Source organism: Dendrobium catenatum, unplaced genomic scaffold (assembly GCF_001605985.2).
Source record: "Dendrobium catenatum unplaced genomic scaffold, ASM160598v2 original_scaffold_101791, whole genome shotgun sequence".
Classification (NCBI taxonomy): domain Eukaryota; kingdom Viridiplantae; phylum Streptophyta; class Magnoliopsida; order Asparagales; family Orchidaceae; genus Dendrobium; species Dendrobium catenatum.
The window spans coordinates 500050-519218 of record NW_021420229.1 but is presented as its reverse complement, the minus strand read 5'-3'; the positions used below and the strand labels follow the sequence as shown (position 1 = coordinate 519218).

General features: G+C 40.7%; 1 protein-coding gene across 2 annotated transcripts in view; it reads left to right on the top strand.

Moving 5' to 3' along the window:
- Nucleotides 1-19169, top strand: part of LOC110105509 — a 63854-nt gene that overhangs the window by 16865 nt on the left and 27820 nt on the right. The window contains exons 7-8 of one of the 2 annotated variants that reach the window (XM_028692009.1): nt 150-262; nt 1014-1257. In XM_028692009.1, the coding sequence (XP_028547842.1) occupies nt 150-262; nt 1014-1242 (342 nt within the window). In that variant the 3' untranslated portion in view covers nt 1243-1257. Of the gene's footprint in view, nt 1-149; nt 263-1013; nt 1258-19169 lie in introns of those variants that run through there. The other variant, XM_020835039.2, reaches the window with a different exon arrangement.

The following is a 19169-nucleotide window of genomic DNA, read 5'->3' as shown; positions in this document are numbered from 1 at the left end:
AATATATATTGCTGGAGTTTGGATTTTCTAAGCGATGGTATTAATGTCATGAGATGGAAAAAATAGCCCCTCCTATATATATATATATATATATATATATATATGCTGTATTTTGATTTTTCTAATTGTTGTATTCCACTGTGCTTCAGGAATTGCTATATCCTGTTATGGAAATTGGAAACAAGCTAACGTGTTTTGCAAAATGGGAAGATCCTTTCAAGTCCCTCCTGTTCTGTTCTATCTTTAGCTATATTATTTTCAGGTTCGTACAGGTTAATATTTTTCATGTTCACAAAAGGATCTATATCTAGTGAAGCGTGCTTTTATTTGTATGTATTTTGGCTTATTTATTAATGAATTTTAAGTTTATTAGCTATTGGCATTTATTGTTGTTGAAGATGTTAAAGATCTATGTTTAATTAATGACATACATGTGATTTTTGGTGATAGCAAAATTTATTTACTTTTTCATGTATTGTTCTAATTAGCTAAAGCTTCTTTATTTTATCATACCTCATCTTGTTGAAAGAAAAATCTAGTCACCCAGCTCTTACATGCTTGCTCATACATCTATGGAAAAAGACAATTGTTCCATTTCTGTGCGCTTTTGAATTACCCCGTGCTTTCTAACTCAGTCATAAATCGTTTGATCGTGTTTGCTCTCAGTTTTAAATGTCAGATCACTTAAGGTTTTTCCTCTTTGAATTCAAAATAATGGAAGTACCTTCTTTGTATTCATTCATAGCTATTTATATACACTCTTAGCTATTTGTTTACATTCTTAGTCAGTTGTATATTTTCTTCTATTGATGCTGTTGTTGCTCTGATTCTTATATTGAATTTTATCCTTGTTCATTTTTTTTTATCATGGTTCATTTGTCTTTTCTAAGTGATTAAAGTTATGTCTTCTCTTTTTAAGTATTTATTTGTTTTCATTTTGTTTCATTACTGCATCCTTTGCCGTTGCTTTCCTTGCATCACTCAGAAATGTCCTCCTTTCACATTTTTTGTAGGAAAATGTTGAAAAAGAAAGAAAGGGCAGGAAATGTAATTCTTGTTTCATTTATTCAAAGTAATGTGTACATGCCACTATTTATAGACTTTTATTCGAGAAGAAAAAGAGATTGGTCTATATTAAAATACAAACAATTATACAGCATTATTTCACCACATTATCTTCCTAATATATGCATGAAGATTTCAGAATTCATCCATTCCCTGGACTATCCAAATTGGGTCTGACGGTACAAGTAGGTACAACTGGATTCTATGAGGAGCATGTAATTTCAATGCTGGGATCTTTTCTTTTTCTTTTTTACCATGATCTGCTTGCGTTCCAGTAATGCCGTGATGCTTGAGTCCATTAGAGAATGAATATCTTCCATCGTAGCTTAGAAATTTTCTCTTGTAAGACTGCATTATTCTGTTTTCTGGTAAAGACATCTGCTAGATGCCATTTTGAGGGTACGTAGATATATAGAGTAGTCATTCATGGAGCTTCTCTTTGATGAAATTTTGTCAATATTTTGTTTTGTTATGTCGGATTGGATTTTAAGGGATGTTTACTATGGACTTATTTTCACAATATTGTTTCATAGGTTCTTCCAGTTAATTCTTAACTCGTTTAGGCTAATCTTTAATAATATTTGTTCACAAATTTCTTGTTTCATAGTCAAGAAATCTTATTTAGCACTAGATCTACTCAACATATTTTATTTTTTTACTCATTCATGTTGCTCCATTTCCTCCAAGAAATATGCAATAGTCTGATATTGATCTCCTCTCAACTTTGAGCTTGCATGATATGTTTGTTTAGTCTTCTATTTCTCTTAAACAAAACTCCTCTTCCTGGGTTACCTTTCAAATAATGTATCACACTATAAACATCTGGCAACTGCGTTTCATTTGGTTCATAAATGAATTTAAAGATCATGCTCACTGCATAAGTAATATCCGAGTGGGTATAGGAGGATGAGTTTTTCTATCAATCTTTGATACATTATTCTATCAACTTGCATGTTTTTTTTTTCCTTCGCACTTTTTTTAAATCTGATTCAATAGATATAGTCATTAGTCAAATTGTGAAAGCTTGGAAAATTGTGAAAGATGTAAAGGGTCCCGTAAGGAGTCTAAGAAATGAATATGCAATGCAAAGAATTTAGTTTTTAATAATTTATATAATAGATTAGATACCAAGGAGGGTGAAAGCTATATGTATAAGTTATACAAACAAAAAGATAGAAGAAATAAGGATTTAGTTCAAGTGAAGTGCATTAAGGATGAAGATCAAAAAGTGGTTTTCTTAGAAGAGCATATTCAACATACGTGGATGAGATATTTCGATAGGTTTTTCAATGAAGATTGTGAGATTATGATTGACTTTCGTGATCTTTGTACCGTAAATAAAAATATGAATTTATTTTTATTGTCGTATTGGTAAAATTGAAGTTAGGGAGGCTTTAAACAAAGTGAAATGTGGAAAAGCGGTTGTACATGATGATATTCCAATAGATGTGTGGAAATATTTAGGTGATGATGAAATTTATTGGCTTACGAAACTTTTTTATATTATTTTGAAGATGAAAAAGATGCCAGATGAGTGGAGTGTGTTGGTTCATATTTTAAAGAATAAAGGTAATGCACAAGAGTGTGTGAATTATCGAGGAATTTAGTTGATGTGTACTTTGGGAGAGAGTTATTGAGCATAGGCTATGTGATACTAATGTTTTTGAAAATCAATTTGGATTAATGCTGATTAGGTATATTATGGAAGCTATGGATGTAGAAGTGTAGAGAGAATAAGGAGGATCTTCATATGATATTTATTAATTTAGGGTAAGCATAAGATAATGTTCTAGAAAAGACGGGAGTTAATATTGCTTATATTCAAATTATGAAGGATATGCATGCATTTGCTATTATTTGTGTTAAAATACAAGATGGTTTGACTAAGTATTTTCTTATTTTAGTTGCATTACATCAAGGATTAGCTTTAAGCCCATATATTTTTTGCTTTAGTCTTGGATGTTCTTACTAAACATTTGCAAGAGGATGTACCCTGGTGATAGGAGATACTTGAGTTCGCAAGTAACCCTAAGGTAATACTTGAGTTCGCAAGCAAACCTAGTCGAAATTAGCCCAAAACCAGTGAGAAAACTGCTGTCCCAGCAGAAAAACAGCAACCTTGCAGCAGGTATTGCACCCAAACAGTGGAAAATAGGGAAAGAAAACAATGATTTTGCTAGAAGACGCAAGAAAACAAAGAAAAAATGTTCTTTGATTCGAGAGGAAGAACAACTCTCCACAAGTCTCTAGCAAACCCTAGAGCCCAAGCACACGATGAGATCTCAAACTTTTATTCAAATTCAAGATGAGATCCCAATTACCTCCTAAGCCCCTAATTAACATCAAAGGACAATTACAAACTTCCTAAAACAGCCCCCCTCATTCAAATTTTCCTCATAAGTTGAATTAGACCAAGCATGACCCACCTAGGGCTTCTGCCCCACTTCTTTCTCTGTTTTCCGCCGCCCTTGTGGGGCCCGCTGCTTGTAGAGATGGACCGGTCCAGCCGGCCCCTTCTGGGCCGGCGGCATATCAATACTCCCCTCCCAATGGCTCACCTTATCCTCAAGGTGGAAAGAAGGGAATTGATCATTCATTCTATCAATTGGTTCCCACGTAGCGTCGAAATCAGGGAGGCCTCTCCATTTAATCAGCACTTCTTTGTTGCCCTTTTTATCTGATCGGACTCCTGCTAGCTCTAGTGGTTCTAAAACCACCTCTAAGTCCTCCGTCATAGTATATGGTAGTTCTTCACTTGTTGCATGCTCCCCTATGGCCTTTTTCAGATGAGACACATGGAACATTGGATGTATAGTGGCTGATGGGGGTAGCTTCAATCGGTATGCCACCGCTCCAATCCTTTCCAAAACCTCATAGGGGCCAAAGTACCTTGGTGCCAATTTCTCATTTCTCCTTCTAGCCACTGTCCTCTGCCTGTATGGTCGTAGTTTCAGGAAAACCTTCTCTCCCACTTCAAACTGCATGTCTCTCCTGTGTGAGTCCACATGCTTCTTCATGATATGTTGTGCCATCATCAGATGTTTCTTTAGTTCTTCAAACTCCTTGTCCCTTTCCTCCAAGTACTGCTTAACTAACGAAACGGGTGTACCCTCTCCAAAAGTGCACTAGGTGTGGAGGGTCCCTTCCATACAACACTTTGAATGGGGTCATCTTGGAGGCAGAATGATACGAGGTATTGTACCAATACTCAGCCCAAGGCAGCCACTTTGCCCACATCTGCGGGTTCTCCGACACAAAACACCTCAAATAGGTCTCCAAACTTCGGTTCACCAGCTCCGTTTGCCCGTCTGTCTGTGGATGGTAGGCGATGCTTCTCTTAAGGATGGTGCCCTGCAATCAGAATAGCTCCCTCCAAAACTGACTAAGGAACACCTCGTCTCGATCCGTCAGTATCGATTCATGAATCCCGTGCAGTCTAACCTCCCTAATAAATGCTGCTGTCACTGACACTGCGGTGTAGGGATATCGTAAGAGGATGAAGTGTGCATACTTACTAAGTCTGTCCACCACCACCATGATGACAGTGTCCTTTTGATCATGGTAATTCGTCGTTGAAGTCCATGGACACTTCCTCCCAAACTTTGTTTGGAAGTGTTAATGGTTGTACTAATCCTCCTGGAGCCATGGGCATTTATTTGTTTCCCTAGCACACTTCACACCTCTCCACCAGCTCCTCCACATCTTTATGCATCCCCTTCCAATAGAGCTCCACTGCTAGCCTCCTGTATGTCTTCTGAACTCCTGAATGGCCTCCAACTGCGTTGCCGTGGAACTCCTGCAACAAGTGGGCGATATGTATGGAGATTCGTGGCATCACAAACCTCCCTTGATACAACAGTCTCGCCCTCAATGCAGTAACCAGGATGGCTACTCTTGTCTTTCCTCAAATCCTCCCTGATCTTTCCCAATTCTTCATCTAACATGCTTTCTTCCTTGATGGCCCCCCAGTCAACCATCAAGGGTACAGGACAGAGCTAACTTCTGGAGCTCCCCCACACATCTGGATAGGGTGTCAGCTGCTTTATTTTCCAAACCAGACCTATACTGGATCTCGAAATCATAGCCCAAAAGTTTGGATAGCCACCACTGATGCTCCTCAGTCACCATCCTTTGCTCCAAGAGATACTTTAAACTCCTCTCATCAGTCCGAACAACGAAGTGTCGACCCAAAAGATAGGGGCGCCACTTCTGAATGGCCAAGACAATCGCCATCAGCTCTCTCTCGTACACTGACTTCAGTCTTGCCCTGGTTAATAGCACTTGACTGAAGTATGCTACAGGCTTGTGGTTTTGCATCAACATTGCTCCCAACCCATATCCTGATGCATCGATCTCTACAACAAAGGCATGGCTGAAATCTGGAAGAGCTAGAACAAGAACAGTGGTCATGACTTTCTTCAACCTCTCGAAGGCCTGGGTCGCTGCATCTCCCTAGGAGAAGTTGTCTTTCTTCAGCTGCTCAATCAAAGGCTATGCAATGATACCATACCCCTTTACGAACTTCCTGTATTAGCCAGTCAATCCTAGGAAACCCCTCAACTCTCTTATGTTCCTAGGTAGTGGCCATTTCTGCATTGCTTCAATTTTGGTTTGGTCCGCCGCCACTCTTTGGGATACCTCACGTCTCAAATATTCCACACTGGACTGAGCAAAAATGCATTTCTTCAGGTTAGCTCTCAGTTGATGCTCCTGCAGTACTTCTAAGACCATCCTCAATTGTTCCAAGTGCTTCTCCCCAGTTTTGCTGTATACCAGAATGTCATCAAAGAAGACCATGACAAACTTCCTGAGGTACTGCTTAAACACCCTGTTCATCAAGGACTAAAACGTAGCAGGAGCGTTAGTCAACCCAAAGGGCATTATTAGAAATTCATAATTCCCTTCATGTGTCATGAACTCTATTTTTGGAACATCTACCTCCCTCATTCTGATCTAGTGGTATCCGGATTTTAAGTCCAGCTTGGAAAACATCATTGCCCCATGTAGCTCGTCCAACAGCTCATCAATCACCAAAATTGGGAACTTGTCTGGTACAGTGCCCCCCAATTCAGAGCCCTGTAATCCACACATAATCTCCAACTCCCATCCTTCTTCTTGACCAGGAGAACTGGACTAGAAAAATGGATGACGTTGGGTCTGATGATCCCCGCCTCCCGGATCAACTTCTCAATCTCATCATTCTGAATCTGTGGGTAACGGTAAGGGCGGATGTTGATCGGTGTCTCCCCTTCTTTCAAAGTAATGGCATGCTCCAACATCACCAAAATTGGGAACTTGTCTGGTACAGTGCCCCCCAATTCAGAGCCCTGTAATCCACACATAATCTCCAACTCCCATCCTTCTTCTTGACCAGGAGAACTGGACTAGAAAAATGGATGACGCTTGAACATTGCCTAAGTAATGGCATGCTCCAACTCCCTTTGAGGAGGTAAACTTTGGGGAGGTTGAAAGACCTCGCTGAACTGGTGTATGAGAAACTACACTATAGATGGAACATTGCCTTCTTCCTTTAAAAAATGGAAAAAGACAAAAAGATGAATTCAGTCAAGGAAGAAAGCAAGCCTGAAGATCCTGAAGTCCCTCTTCCGATGGATAGATGGATTCCAACTGAAGGTGATTATACAGATCCGCTACAAGACAGATTATACAAACTTCAATATCACATGTTCTTATGTGATGAAAATACGAGAAAAGAAAGAAGTATCTTCAAAGACAGTTCGAGAAAGAGCAAGAAGAAATTTTAAAGAAATTTGAAGCAAAGATTCAGGAGCTGGATGCACCGTCTTCACCTCCTCAGAAGAAGCTAAAAGCGACTCATCGGGAGATGAGTTTTTTAAGTAGGGGAGTCTGATGTAGGCAATTGGGGGGGGGGGGTCGAATCAAATCCTAAAATTTGATTTTTGCCTTCTCTAGCTCATTAATGTCAAGTGGGAGTGATGTAGACAAGGGATATAGGGAACATATATCTTGATCACAAAAGACACACAAGAAGAAAACTGACACAATGAGTAGAACTTAAAACAAATTTTATTAAATAAACGCAAACGACCCAAAACTTGACAAACACAACAAAAGATACTAGGAGATTTTAAAGAAATAAAAAATGCTATCCTTAGACAACCGTCAGAGCGGGTTCCTCACATGCATCAAATTTGTAGGATAAATAAATAAAGTGCATAGAACTAGCAAACCGATGGTCCACCACTGCAAGACTGTCCCAATGCTTCCAAATCAACCAAGACACGACACCCTAAAGTTGCTTCACTGTTGAGAAGAAGGATACAGATGGAGTGGCACTTGCGGAGAGACGAAGAGATTAGAAGCCCGAGAAGAAAGGGTGGAAAGAGCCCGCAGGATTTCCAAACAAACCAGCAGGTTTAATAGCAAATATGCTCACAAATATCAACTAACTTCCTTCACAACATTTTCTCATATTTATAGGCAAGAGAGAGGAATACCAAGAGTCACATGTCTTTAATTTCCATTAGAACCAAAGCATAATAGGCATAGAAAACTTCCCTCAAAGCTCACGGATAAACTCCCAAACCAGGAACCAAGGAGACAGCCACGGGAGACGAGGGAACCACACGGACCGAGAGCCACAACCACGGGAAACGAGGGGCGGACACGGAACAAGGAGCCAGCCGTGAGATCCCAAGAGGTAAAGCACAAAAATCAGCACCCCATAATGAATTCAAAGCATAGAATTCAGCCCCCATTAAATACAAGCCACGGAATCCCAAGAGACAAGAAGAAAAGGGGAAGGGGAAGGGACAAGGCCACTCCAAAAGTAAACTTCATAATGAGGTACCTTTTGAGAATTAAAGAGCTACTAAACTTCAGCTCAAGCAACTTAGAGAACAAGCTAAAACCGAATGCTCCATAAACAAGCCAACGTGGAAAGACCACCAAGCAGCATGGACCATCGATGCCAGCAAACAAAGGATTCTACCAAGCATAGCCTAAACCTACCATAGATCATTGGATGCTTTACACTATCAAGCGATAGCTAAAAGAAAGAAAATAAAATAGGAAAACAACAATATAACTATATAGTTCAAATAATAATAAAAAGTACAATAAAATCTCTTGGATCAAGCCATCAATTCTACCCATGGCCTGTAACAATCTCTCTATCTTCCTGATCGGAAGCCGTCATCAGCAACTCGTTCATAAGCTCCAAGTTTTTCTTTTAGATGCAAGCAGGGCATCAATCCATGGTCACAGTCATCATTGGTTCCCGAGTTGCTCCATTTGACAAAACTTTTTGTGCTCCCATTCTCGTTTGAATATCCCGTTCACATCAATAACATCTGTCGATTTTGATCTTCGAACTTTACCAAGTGAGCAGAGAGTGGTAAAGTTATCAATTTATACAAAATCGTCAGAATCTCCTTCATACCACAGGATCAGTGCTCCACGAACCTCTCAAAACAGAGTGACAACAGTGCTCAACTAGGTATCTGGTACATCTCAGAAATAGGCATTAGCACTACATTATTTAATTCACACGAAATAGACCAAATTTCTCTGCTTAACTCTTATAAAAGTGACACAACTTTTAATAGGTAGATCCAAGAGGTATGATTTTTCCCTTCGTGTCCCCGACAACCGAACGTATTCATCGGCCCCCCACTAGTACTCCAAGCGCAGTAACAATTTTCCTTTGAAACCAAATTAACATCTCCAGAAGTTTAAAGCCTTGCCATAATAGCATAGAACTCCATTCTGCTAGAATCTTAAGACTTTAGACCTAACAGCAGTTTTTCACTAACATAAGAACATGTTTTTCTTTTTGGACTAAACGCATCTGCACCTACCAATATTGAGAGGCATTCACAACTTAACTTTAAAACCCATGTTTTTCAAAATTCCGGCAATCCTAGAATGGGAGCTTGACTCCATTTTTGTTTTAATAATTTTCAGATGTCCATCTCAAAAATCCCTTTTTTTAAACAATCACAGCTAATAGGGCACATCAGAGACAACTAATTGTTATAATCTCTTGATTGACAATTTCGTTTGCTTCATCGGCTCTCTCAGGGAAGATAAGCCTACAAAACTGAAGAGAAGTGCTGCCTAACTTAGGCCCCACAGAGTTTTTCCAAAAGTGGCCTTAAAAATTAGTATCAGCCGATCGAGACAGTAAAGTCGAGGGATACCATGAAGACGTAACCAATCTCTTTAAAATAACAAACTTGTCCAACTGAGAGGTCTCAACAGTATGTTCATAGCTTTTATCAAAGTATAGAGCATTTGTAAAGAACCAAAAGGAAATTACTCCAGCATATCAAGCATGTCTCCAGTCTAGATATTGGAATCGATGTTTATGGCTCCTTTATTTATTGTCCCTAACTCACTCCACACACCCTCCATATTCTATCCTTTTTGAGTTAGCATAAGCAGGCACAGCACGAAAAACTCACCTTTCTTGGATTAAACCTTTTTCTCGCCAGCAGTATCAATACTTGTTCGAGAAAGTCACGTTGATGTTTCATGTTGGACTCATTCCGTGTATCGTGAACTCTCGAGTAATGTTAGGCTCAAGGAATCAAATCCAATATACGATGTTGAATCTGGTCTCTCATTCCGGGAAATACCCCGTAATAAATCCAGCTCAGGTCCATCATCAAGTATCAATCAGACATTGACAAACGCAAGGTCTGTATTATCCTTAGGAATCTCAAACAAAATCCAGTCTCTCTTTTCCAATACCAGATATATCAATTCAGATTTGTTACTGTTTGGATATACACTCAACAGGAGCCAACTCTCAGAAGTTGACCTCGGTTTCATCTCTCTTTTTACCTCGCGCTCTCTCTCTCTCCGCTCGCGCGTGGTCGAATATGCTCTCTCTCTCAATGAAAGAATATGTATTCTCTCTACCACTCTCGGATCTCGCTCCTCTGGCTACTGCCAAACAAGGCTGCCGATCCTACACAAAGGAATAGAAACCATCTCTCCAAAAGCACAACACATCCCACAAACAAATCTCCTCTCTCTAGTAACGCTCCTCTATCTATAAATATACCATCAGAACTAGCATTGTCTCTCTTTTCAGCCCACTTACCCCTACAAAACCAAGCCATCTTATGCCACGACACACCTACTACACAAGACTCTTCAGTCTATTCTTCTTACATATCTCCTGTCACCCATCTCGCTCATGTGAATCCAAAAGTCCTTCTCCAACACCCGAACCCCCACCCCAACCCACCTCGAACTTCCCACCTTCAATCACCTTAAAGTGCAAACTTATCCTTCAACAGATAACAGTGTAGTATCTAAACATGTTCATCTTAAGCCATGTTATCTTCTTCTTCTCTCTCCTCTCTCCAACTTGATCGAATTACTAACAATGGCTTCTTCCTTCATCCCTTTCTAAGTCAAATTCTCCTCTAACTGCAGGCGCTCTCATTTTCAGGTCTCTAGTCATTCTCCTCCTCTTCTTCCAATGACTCTATTCTTCACTCCTACTCTCTCTCAGCATTCGCTCCGCCGCATTATAATATCATCTCATCTCCACGGACTCAACTCTCCATTATAGAGATAACAGCTCCAACTCTCTCGCTTATTCGCTTCAGACGGTTATTCTCCTGTACTCTTCTCTCCTCTCTCTTGACTCTCTCCTCTCTCTCTCTCGCACTCGAAGTCCCACAACCAGTTTGAGCTTTATTAGACGCCCACTCGTCTTGCCACACTCGTTAATATGCCCCATTCAGTGATTCTACATGACACTCCATCCACCCTCAAATCAGTCTCCGATTTGCTCTTTCAAAGACCGAATATGCCGGATGAAGAGCGAGTCCACTCCTATTTAACCACATGATGTAATAGATCTTGAGGCACTGCGTCTTTGAATTGTCCATTTTGCCCATCCTGACGAAGTCTCTCGCTTACAGTTTCTCTTCAAGACCTAATCCCACTAATCATTTCCATAGCTTTGCAGCTTGTACAAAGCTTCTTCAGCCTGTAATTGCCTTCCACAGCTTTGATTACCTTTGGACGCACAATTGTTAAACGTCCTGCAAAATAGTTCTCGACAGGCTTGATCATAAAACGGGTAAAAACATTTTCCTTTTCATCTTTTCTTTTCATTCATCCGCTGGTTTGAAATTTCTCTTTCTTCTTGCCGTCTATTTGATCTGTTGTTTTGTTAATTTTTCCCACACCGCTTCTATGACATCCCGTGTCCCAGAGTTAGATTTCAAACCTTTCAACTTTACACTTTCGATTGTCTGGATTTCTTATCCACTCTCAAAAAATTGATCCAAACTGATACTCTCTCTCTCGCTCTCTAGGACTCTCTCTCATCTGCTCTTTTCTTCCCGCTCCTACGAACGTCATTTTCTCATCAAACTTTCGCATCCCACTCTCCCTCTATAGCACGTCGCCTACATCTCTCAGAATTTCTCCATATACTACCCTCTCCTCCCCTAGGATATACATCGCACTCATATAGAGACTGAATGAAAATATACTCTACTCTCCCTCAGTACACCCGCTCAATGTAATGTTGATGTTGCAAATCATTTAACCTTGCATAGATCAATGTTGCCACATACATGTTATAGCACTCTCTCTCTCTCTCTCACTCTCTCTATATAGACCGCAGAAGAGACTCCAGACAAAACAAAAAGGAACCAACTTGCGTCTGATACAAATCTGATGTAAGATAAGGATATAGGGTAACTACTCATCTCTGTTGAATCGACACTCATCATGAGTAGACTTAAGTTATATTACTCACACACAATATACATACACAACAAAAGGAACTATGAATATATATAGAAAATACAAAAAGAAAAAACAATATCCTCACGTACGAACCGTCACCGAGCGATTCCTCACATGCCAATCTCTCTTACGGATAAAGAAGATATAACAGGCAGACGGAAGCCGCACTCATACAGATAGAGATATACAAGGAGCTCGTCCACATTCTCCTCAAAGACACCCTCGCTCGCTCACATTGAGCCAGGAAGAGGAATATGAGCCGTCGGCCTCCGCCGCGCGCGAAGAGCATATAGCGCCCGGTGGACAGAGCCCGCAGATTCCTCTGCTCGCCGGGGATGAGAAGAAGGTTTGGAAACGAGCCCACAGGAATTTCCGAAATTAAACCCAGCACGCCTCCTCTCGCTCCTCCTCAACTACTCTCCTTACAACAACACTTTTCTCACTAACTCTCGAGCACCTCGCCCACTCCTCGCTCTCTCTCCACCATACCATTAACCAAATCTCATAGGCATAAGAAAAATCCCCCACAGCTCCACACGGAATAAACTCCCAACCAGGAACCAAGGAGACCCACCAGCGACCCGAGAAACCAGGAGAAGCCCAGCCACGGGAGAGGAGTCACCCGCAACAAGGACACGCTGATGATCCAGAGGTAAGCACAAACTCAGCACCCATTAATGACATTTCAAGCATTAAATTCAGCCCCCATTAAATTACAAGCCACGAAAAATCCCAAAGAGATCAAGAAGAAAAAGGGAGGGTGAAGGGACAAGGTCCACTCCCAAAAGTATACTTCATAATCGACAACAAGCGGTACCTCTTTGGAGAACTTAAATAGCTTACTAAACTTTCCAGCCCCAGAGCACTTAGAGAACAAGCTCAAACCGAACTGCTCCACACAACAACCCACACTGTGAACCACCATCAGCCAGGGACCAATCGAGCCAGCAAACCAAAGGTCTACCAAGCCATATGCACTACCTACCATGATCATTGGATGCTTTCCCATCATTGGATAGCTAAAAAAGAAAAGAAAATAAAATAGAAAACAAAATATACTATTGTTCAAATAAAATAAAAAGTACATAAATTCTTGATAGCATCAGGGAGGTTAGCTCATTATGAGCTATTTTTAGTTCATTTATTGAACTAAAAATTAGCTCATTATTACTTTGGACTTATCTTTTCTCCTTCCCCCCCTTCTTTTTCTTTTTATTTCCTTGTGCTTGCTGTTTTCCGTGCCTTGTCCCTTAGATTTCTGAAAATGGCTGCTGGTTTCCTGTGCTAGGAAAACTTCCCGTGCCTTGGCCCCTTGGTTCCCACGGCTGCCTCTTCGGGTTCTGCCTGGGCTGTTTTCCCGTGGCTGTTGGTGGCTTTTCTGTGGCTTTGGTGCTTTGTTTCCTGTGTAGAATTAAGGAATATTATGAGTTGGCTGTTGGCTTTTCATTTCCCTCATTTAATCAAGTATTTGAAGATATTTTGGGGTTGTTTGGTTCCCCCTCTCTTGTCTATATATAGAAGATGTTTTGGGATGTTTTAGAGAGTTTATGTGAGTTATTTTTGGAGCCTAAACCTGCGGGTTTCTACGTGGAAAAGCTTGCGAGCTTGTTTCATTCTCCTTCTCCTCTAGGAAAGCTTGCGAGCTTCTCCTCCTCCTTCGTCTTGGCTTCTAACCTCTTTCGTCTCTCCGCAAGTGATCACCCCACATGTATCATTCTTCTCAAAGAAATGCAACTATAGGTGTTTGTCTTGTTTGAGTCGTTTGTAAGAATTGTAAGGTGTCGTTTTATTTCCAAAGTTTGTAAGTTTTTATTTTTATAAAGTGGATTTTTTGTTTTGTTTTGAAAGTCTTAAATTGTCTAATTTGTCTAGTTTGTGTGAGTTCATTTTAGTTTTTATTATTTAGAAAGTTTTCTTTTTTGTGATAAAAAATTTGGGTCCCTTCCCAAATTTTTGATTACTTCAAGAGTTCAGAGAGACTTCTGTCACATCCAGGTGCAGCTTCTCCTCCTCTTCAGATCTGCTCCTACCTCCCTCGTCTTTCTCATCTTAACAGACAATGAGAACCTGAAGAGTTCGATCCTTGCACCTATGCCCCGGCATGTACTTCTCATCACATTTGAAGCACAACCCATTTGCCCTCTTATTTGCATCTCCTTCTCCGTCAACTTTTTGAATTGTCCCCCCATTTTCCCCTCCAGTTTTCTCCTTTGGTGCTTCCTTCAGACCCTCTGGCGCCGCCCCTTTTGATGGTAAGAATGTGGTAGTCATCTTATATGATCCCCCAAAGTAGTTCCCTCGAGCTCCTCTTTCTGATTTCTTCTGATCTTCCACCAACTGCGCCATCTCCATAGCCTTCCCTAGGTTCCTCAGCTCCAGCACCCTGACTGCTATTCGTATCTCCGATTTTAGCCCCTTCATGAAGTTCCCTTCCAGAGCTGACTCTGAAATGTGATCCAATCTGCTAACCAAGTACTCAAACTTGTCCCGGTAGTCTGCCACAGTCCCCTCCTGAGTCAAAGCAAAGAATTGCTCATAGAAGTCTCCTCCCCCATCGGCTCGGAAACGCTCCAATAATCAATCTTTGAACTCTCTCCAGCTTCGTATAGACTCCCTCCTATCACGCCACTGATACCAGACCAAGGCTTTTCCTTCCAAACACAATCTTGCTGCCGTCAGCTTCTCTTCCTCTGTAAACCTATTGATAGTGAAGTAACGCTCCACCTTGTAGATCCAGCCATGGCCGTCTTCACCCTCAAAGACGGGCATCTTCAGCTTCCTCACCCATGGGTCTCCCCTGTGTCTCCTGAATCCTTCATAACCTCCCATTCCTTAAAGAGGGGGTGCTCAACTGTCGCGATCCTCCCTCCGGCGATTATACTCGAACCCTTCATCATATTCCCCTCTTCTCGCTTCAAAATCAGCACCCCGGCGATGAAATTCTTCCCTTATCCCGATGAAATCAGCACCCCTCCGGTCATTTCCCAAACTCATCTCCTCTCTAGAAAGTGGCTTCTAGAGTTTGGACATGTCGTACCTCCCCTCAATGACAATCCACTTCCGGATTTCTCCCCCTAAACGGTTCGGATTTCCTCGTATGCCATGGCTCCGGTGTCTCTCTTGCTTCCAATGTCGTAGGATTTGTCTTCAACTCCAACGGTTTCTTCACATTTCTTCCATCACCGACGAATTTCTCCTCTATCCTTTCATTATTGGAGGTGATTTGAGTTTGAAAGTCAAAGAAATTTCCTCCAAATCTGATTTTTAGTTGACCAATCTCGCTTCCAAGACTCTACCATCTTCCGGCCATCTATCTTCCCAAGAATCACGAAGATTTCAAAAAAAAAAAAAAAGCCGCTGAAATTTCAGGATTTCAGCCGCAACGGGGTCAAATCGACGCTATGATAGAATTGATAGGAAATACTTGATGTTCGCAGTAACCCTAAGGTAATACTTGAGTTCGCAAGCAACCTAGTACAAATTAGCCAAAACCAGTAAGAAACTGCTGTCCAGCAGAAAAACAACAACTTTGGCAGCAGGTATTACACAAACAGTGGAAAATAGGAAGAAAACAACGTTTCACTAGAGACGCAAGAAAACAAAGAAAGATACAATGTTCTTCAATTCGAGAGGAAGAACAATTTTTCCAAGTCTCTAGCAAACCCTAGAGCCAAGCACACGATGAGATCTCAACTTTCATTCAAATTCAAGATGAGATCCCAATTACTCCTAGCTCTTAATTAACATCAAGGACAATTACAAACTTCCTAAAACCCCCTCATTCAAATTTTCCCTCCTAAGTTGAAATTAGACCAAGCATGGCCCCTAGGGCTTCCGCCCTCAACTGTCGCGATCCTCCTCCGGCGATTATACTCGACCCTTCATCAATTCCCCTCTTCTCCCTTCAAAATCAAGCACCCACGGCGATGAAATTCTCCCTTATCCCTGAGATCACAACCCTCCGGTCATTTCCCAAACTCATCTCCTCTCTAGAAAGTGGCTCTAGAGTTGTGCTGTCGTCCTCCCCCTCATATGACATCACTTCCGATTTCTCCTCCCCCTAAACGGGTTCGGATTTCTCGTATGCCATGGCTCCGGTGGTCTCTCTTGCTTCCAATGTCGTAAGAGATGTTCTCAACTCCAACGTTTCTCAACATTTCTTCCATCACCGCGGAATTTCTCCTCTATCCTTTCATTATTGGAGGTGATTTGAGTTTGAAAGTCAAAGAAATTTCCTCCAAATTGATTTTAGTTGACCGATCTCGCCTTCCAAGACCATCTACCATATTCCGGCCATCTATCTCCAAGAATCACGAAGATCTCAAAAAAAAAAAAAAAAAGCCGCTGAAATTCAGGATTTCAGCCGCCAACGGGTCCCAAATCGACGCTATGATACGAATTGATAGGAAATACTTGAGTTCGAAGTAACCCTAAGGTATACTTGAGTTCGCAGCAAACCTAGTCAAAATAGCCCAAAACCAGTAAAGAAACTGCTGTCCCAGCAGAAAACACAACTTTGCAGCAGGTATTAACCCAAACAGTGGAAAATAGGGAAAGAAAACAACGATTTCACTAGAAGACGCAAGAAAATAAAGAAAGATACAATGTTCTTCAATTCGAGAGGAGACACTTTTCACAATGTCTCTAGCAAACCCTAGAGCCAAGCACACGATGAGATCTCAAACTTTCATTCAAATTCAGATGAGATCCAATTACCTCCTAAGCTCTAATTAACATCAAAGGACAATTACAAACTTCCTAAACCACCCTCATTCAAATTTTCCTCTAAGGTTGAATTAGACCAAGCATGGCCCACCTAGGGCTTCCCCCCCCCCCCCCCCCCTTCTTTCTCTGTTTTCCGCCGCCTCTGTGGGCCGCCACTTGTAGACATGGACCGGTCCAGCAGCCCTCCTGGGCTGGCGGCATATACTGGTTTATGCTTTTTGCTGATGACATTCTTTTTGTTGTAAGATAAAGTCAGAGTTGAAGGAAAAAACATGATTATAGAGGCCATTTAGAGTTTAAAGGTTTTTGTTCGAGTAGATTTTAAACCAAATACATGGAGTGTGGTTTTAGTAGTGATAAATCTAGTGGGGGATTGCGATTTTGGGCGATCAAGACATTGAATAGAGTTTACATTTTAAGTATATCGGGTCTATTGTTCAAAGTGATGGTAAAATAAATGGGATATTATTAGTAGAATTCAAGTTGGATGGTTGAGGTAGAGGAATGCATCGAGCCTGTTGTGTGATAGAAAAGTATCCTCAAACTTAATGAAATTTATAGATGGTGTGAGACCTGAAATGTTTTATGGCCCTGAATATTGTCCATTTAAATTGAAGCATAAAATTAAGTATTACAGAGATAAGGATGCTTAGTTGGATGAGTGGCTTTACTTTTAGATACATAATTCGAAACAAGTATATAAGTGAAAAGGTTGGAGTAGTTCCAATGGCAGATAATATTTGAGAGAGTTGCCTTATATGGTTTGGTCATATAAAATGTCGGTCTTCTGATGATCCTGTCAGGAATGTTGATGTATTAGATTTGGCTATGTTTAGAAGTGAGGAGTAAACCTAAAAAGATTTTGTAGAAAGTATTAATAATGACATTTTTTTTATTAGATTCAAATTGAGAATATGACAATTCCAACCCACTGACTGTAGGTGAAGGTGTTTCTACAGCTAATAGCCTCTGACTTCCCATGAATCCTCTCATTAACATCAGCGAAAGACCCTCATCCACTTTTCTTCTGTTATATTCCCTTAGACTTCCAGGCTATTTCTTAGACCAAGGTTTGGCTGGTGGAAGACTATGTATAAGGCGTAGAAGGAGGAGACAAGGTGAAATGACTGTCTTCTTTCTGCACTGAAGCTTCTGCTTGATCGACTGCTTCCGTAATGAATGGGTAGTATACGTGAAAACCGATTTTTCGAATTGACTAAGGTTCTGAATGGAAATGAGCAACAGTTCAGGAGTACGAGGTTTCTTAACAGTTTTTTGAGCTATTAGTTTGTGTTCAACACAAGTGGTTTGACCAAAGTTATTCCTTATTTCATTTGGTTTACATTAAGGATCAGCCTTAAGCCATATACTGATTTGCGTTAGTCATTAGATGTTCTCACTAGACATTTGCAAAGAGGATGTACCTTGGTTGCATGCTTTTGCTGATGATGTTCTTCTTGTAATAAGATAGAGAGGGAGTTGAAGGTAAACTTGAATCTATGGAGATCAACCTTAGAGTCTAGATTTCGCTTGAGTAGATATAAAACTGAGGGGATATATGAAAGTGTTAATTTTAGTGAGTAATAGACCAATTAAGGAGGATTTGACTTTGGGATCAAGCATTAATAAGAGTACAACGTTATAGTATTTGATCTATTGTTCAGAGAGATGGGAAATAGATGGAATATGATCCAGCTGAATTCAAGTTGGATGGTAAGTGAGGAATGCATCGGACTTGTTGTGTGATAAAAAGTACCCTCAAGCTCAAGGGAAATTTATAAGATGGTGGTGAGGCCGTGCAATGCTTTATGGTGCTGAAATGTTGGCTTAAAAGAGAAGCATAACTACTAAGTTAAGTGTACAGAAATGAGGGAAGTGCTTAGGTGGATGAGTGCTTTACCCTTAGAGAATAGGATACAAAAATGAGCATATACTTGAAAAAGGCTTGGAGTTAGCCAGTAGAAAGATAAGATTAGAGAGAGTTCTCATTAGATGGTTTGGCACATAAAATGGCGGGTCTTCCGATGACTCGGGTTAGGAGAGTAGAGTATTAGATTTGACTTATGTTAAGAAAGGTAGATGCAGACCTAAAAAGACTTGTTTAGAAAATTGAAGATACATTCTTTATTAGATTTAAACGAGAATTTGATTTATAGGACACAATGGAGAAAAAGTTCATGGTTCCAGACCCCATGTAGTGGATAAAGGCTTATTTGTTGTTGTATTCAAATGAGAATTACTCTTAAGAGATCAATGGGAGGAAATGATAAGACTAGATGTGTTTTGTTGTTGTTTGTTTTGCCTTTGAAATGGCAACGTGACACCTATCCCTCCCTATGTAACAGTTTTTTGAACTTCGGGTATGAACGCTGTTAATCAGGATGATTGGATAGTGTTGCTGTGCTTGTTGGGGATCCGAAATTCGGCCCGCCTCCCCGCGCTTTTTCTTTTTTTTAGCGAGGAGATTTTAAAGATAGTTTCCGAGTAATTTTGGAAGGTAAGATGGTTTGTAGAAAAGACACTACCAGAGATTTCGCCCTCATTCCTTGCAGGACTTATGATCTGATTCTAGTTTTATAGGCCAAGCCCTATAGTTAATTACCTCAGATCCGAGAGGA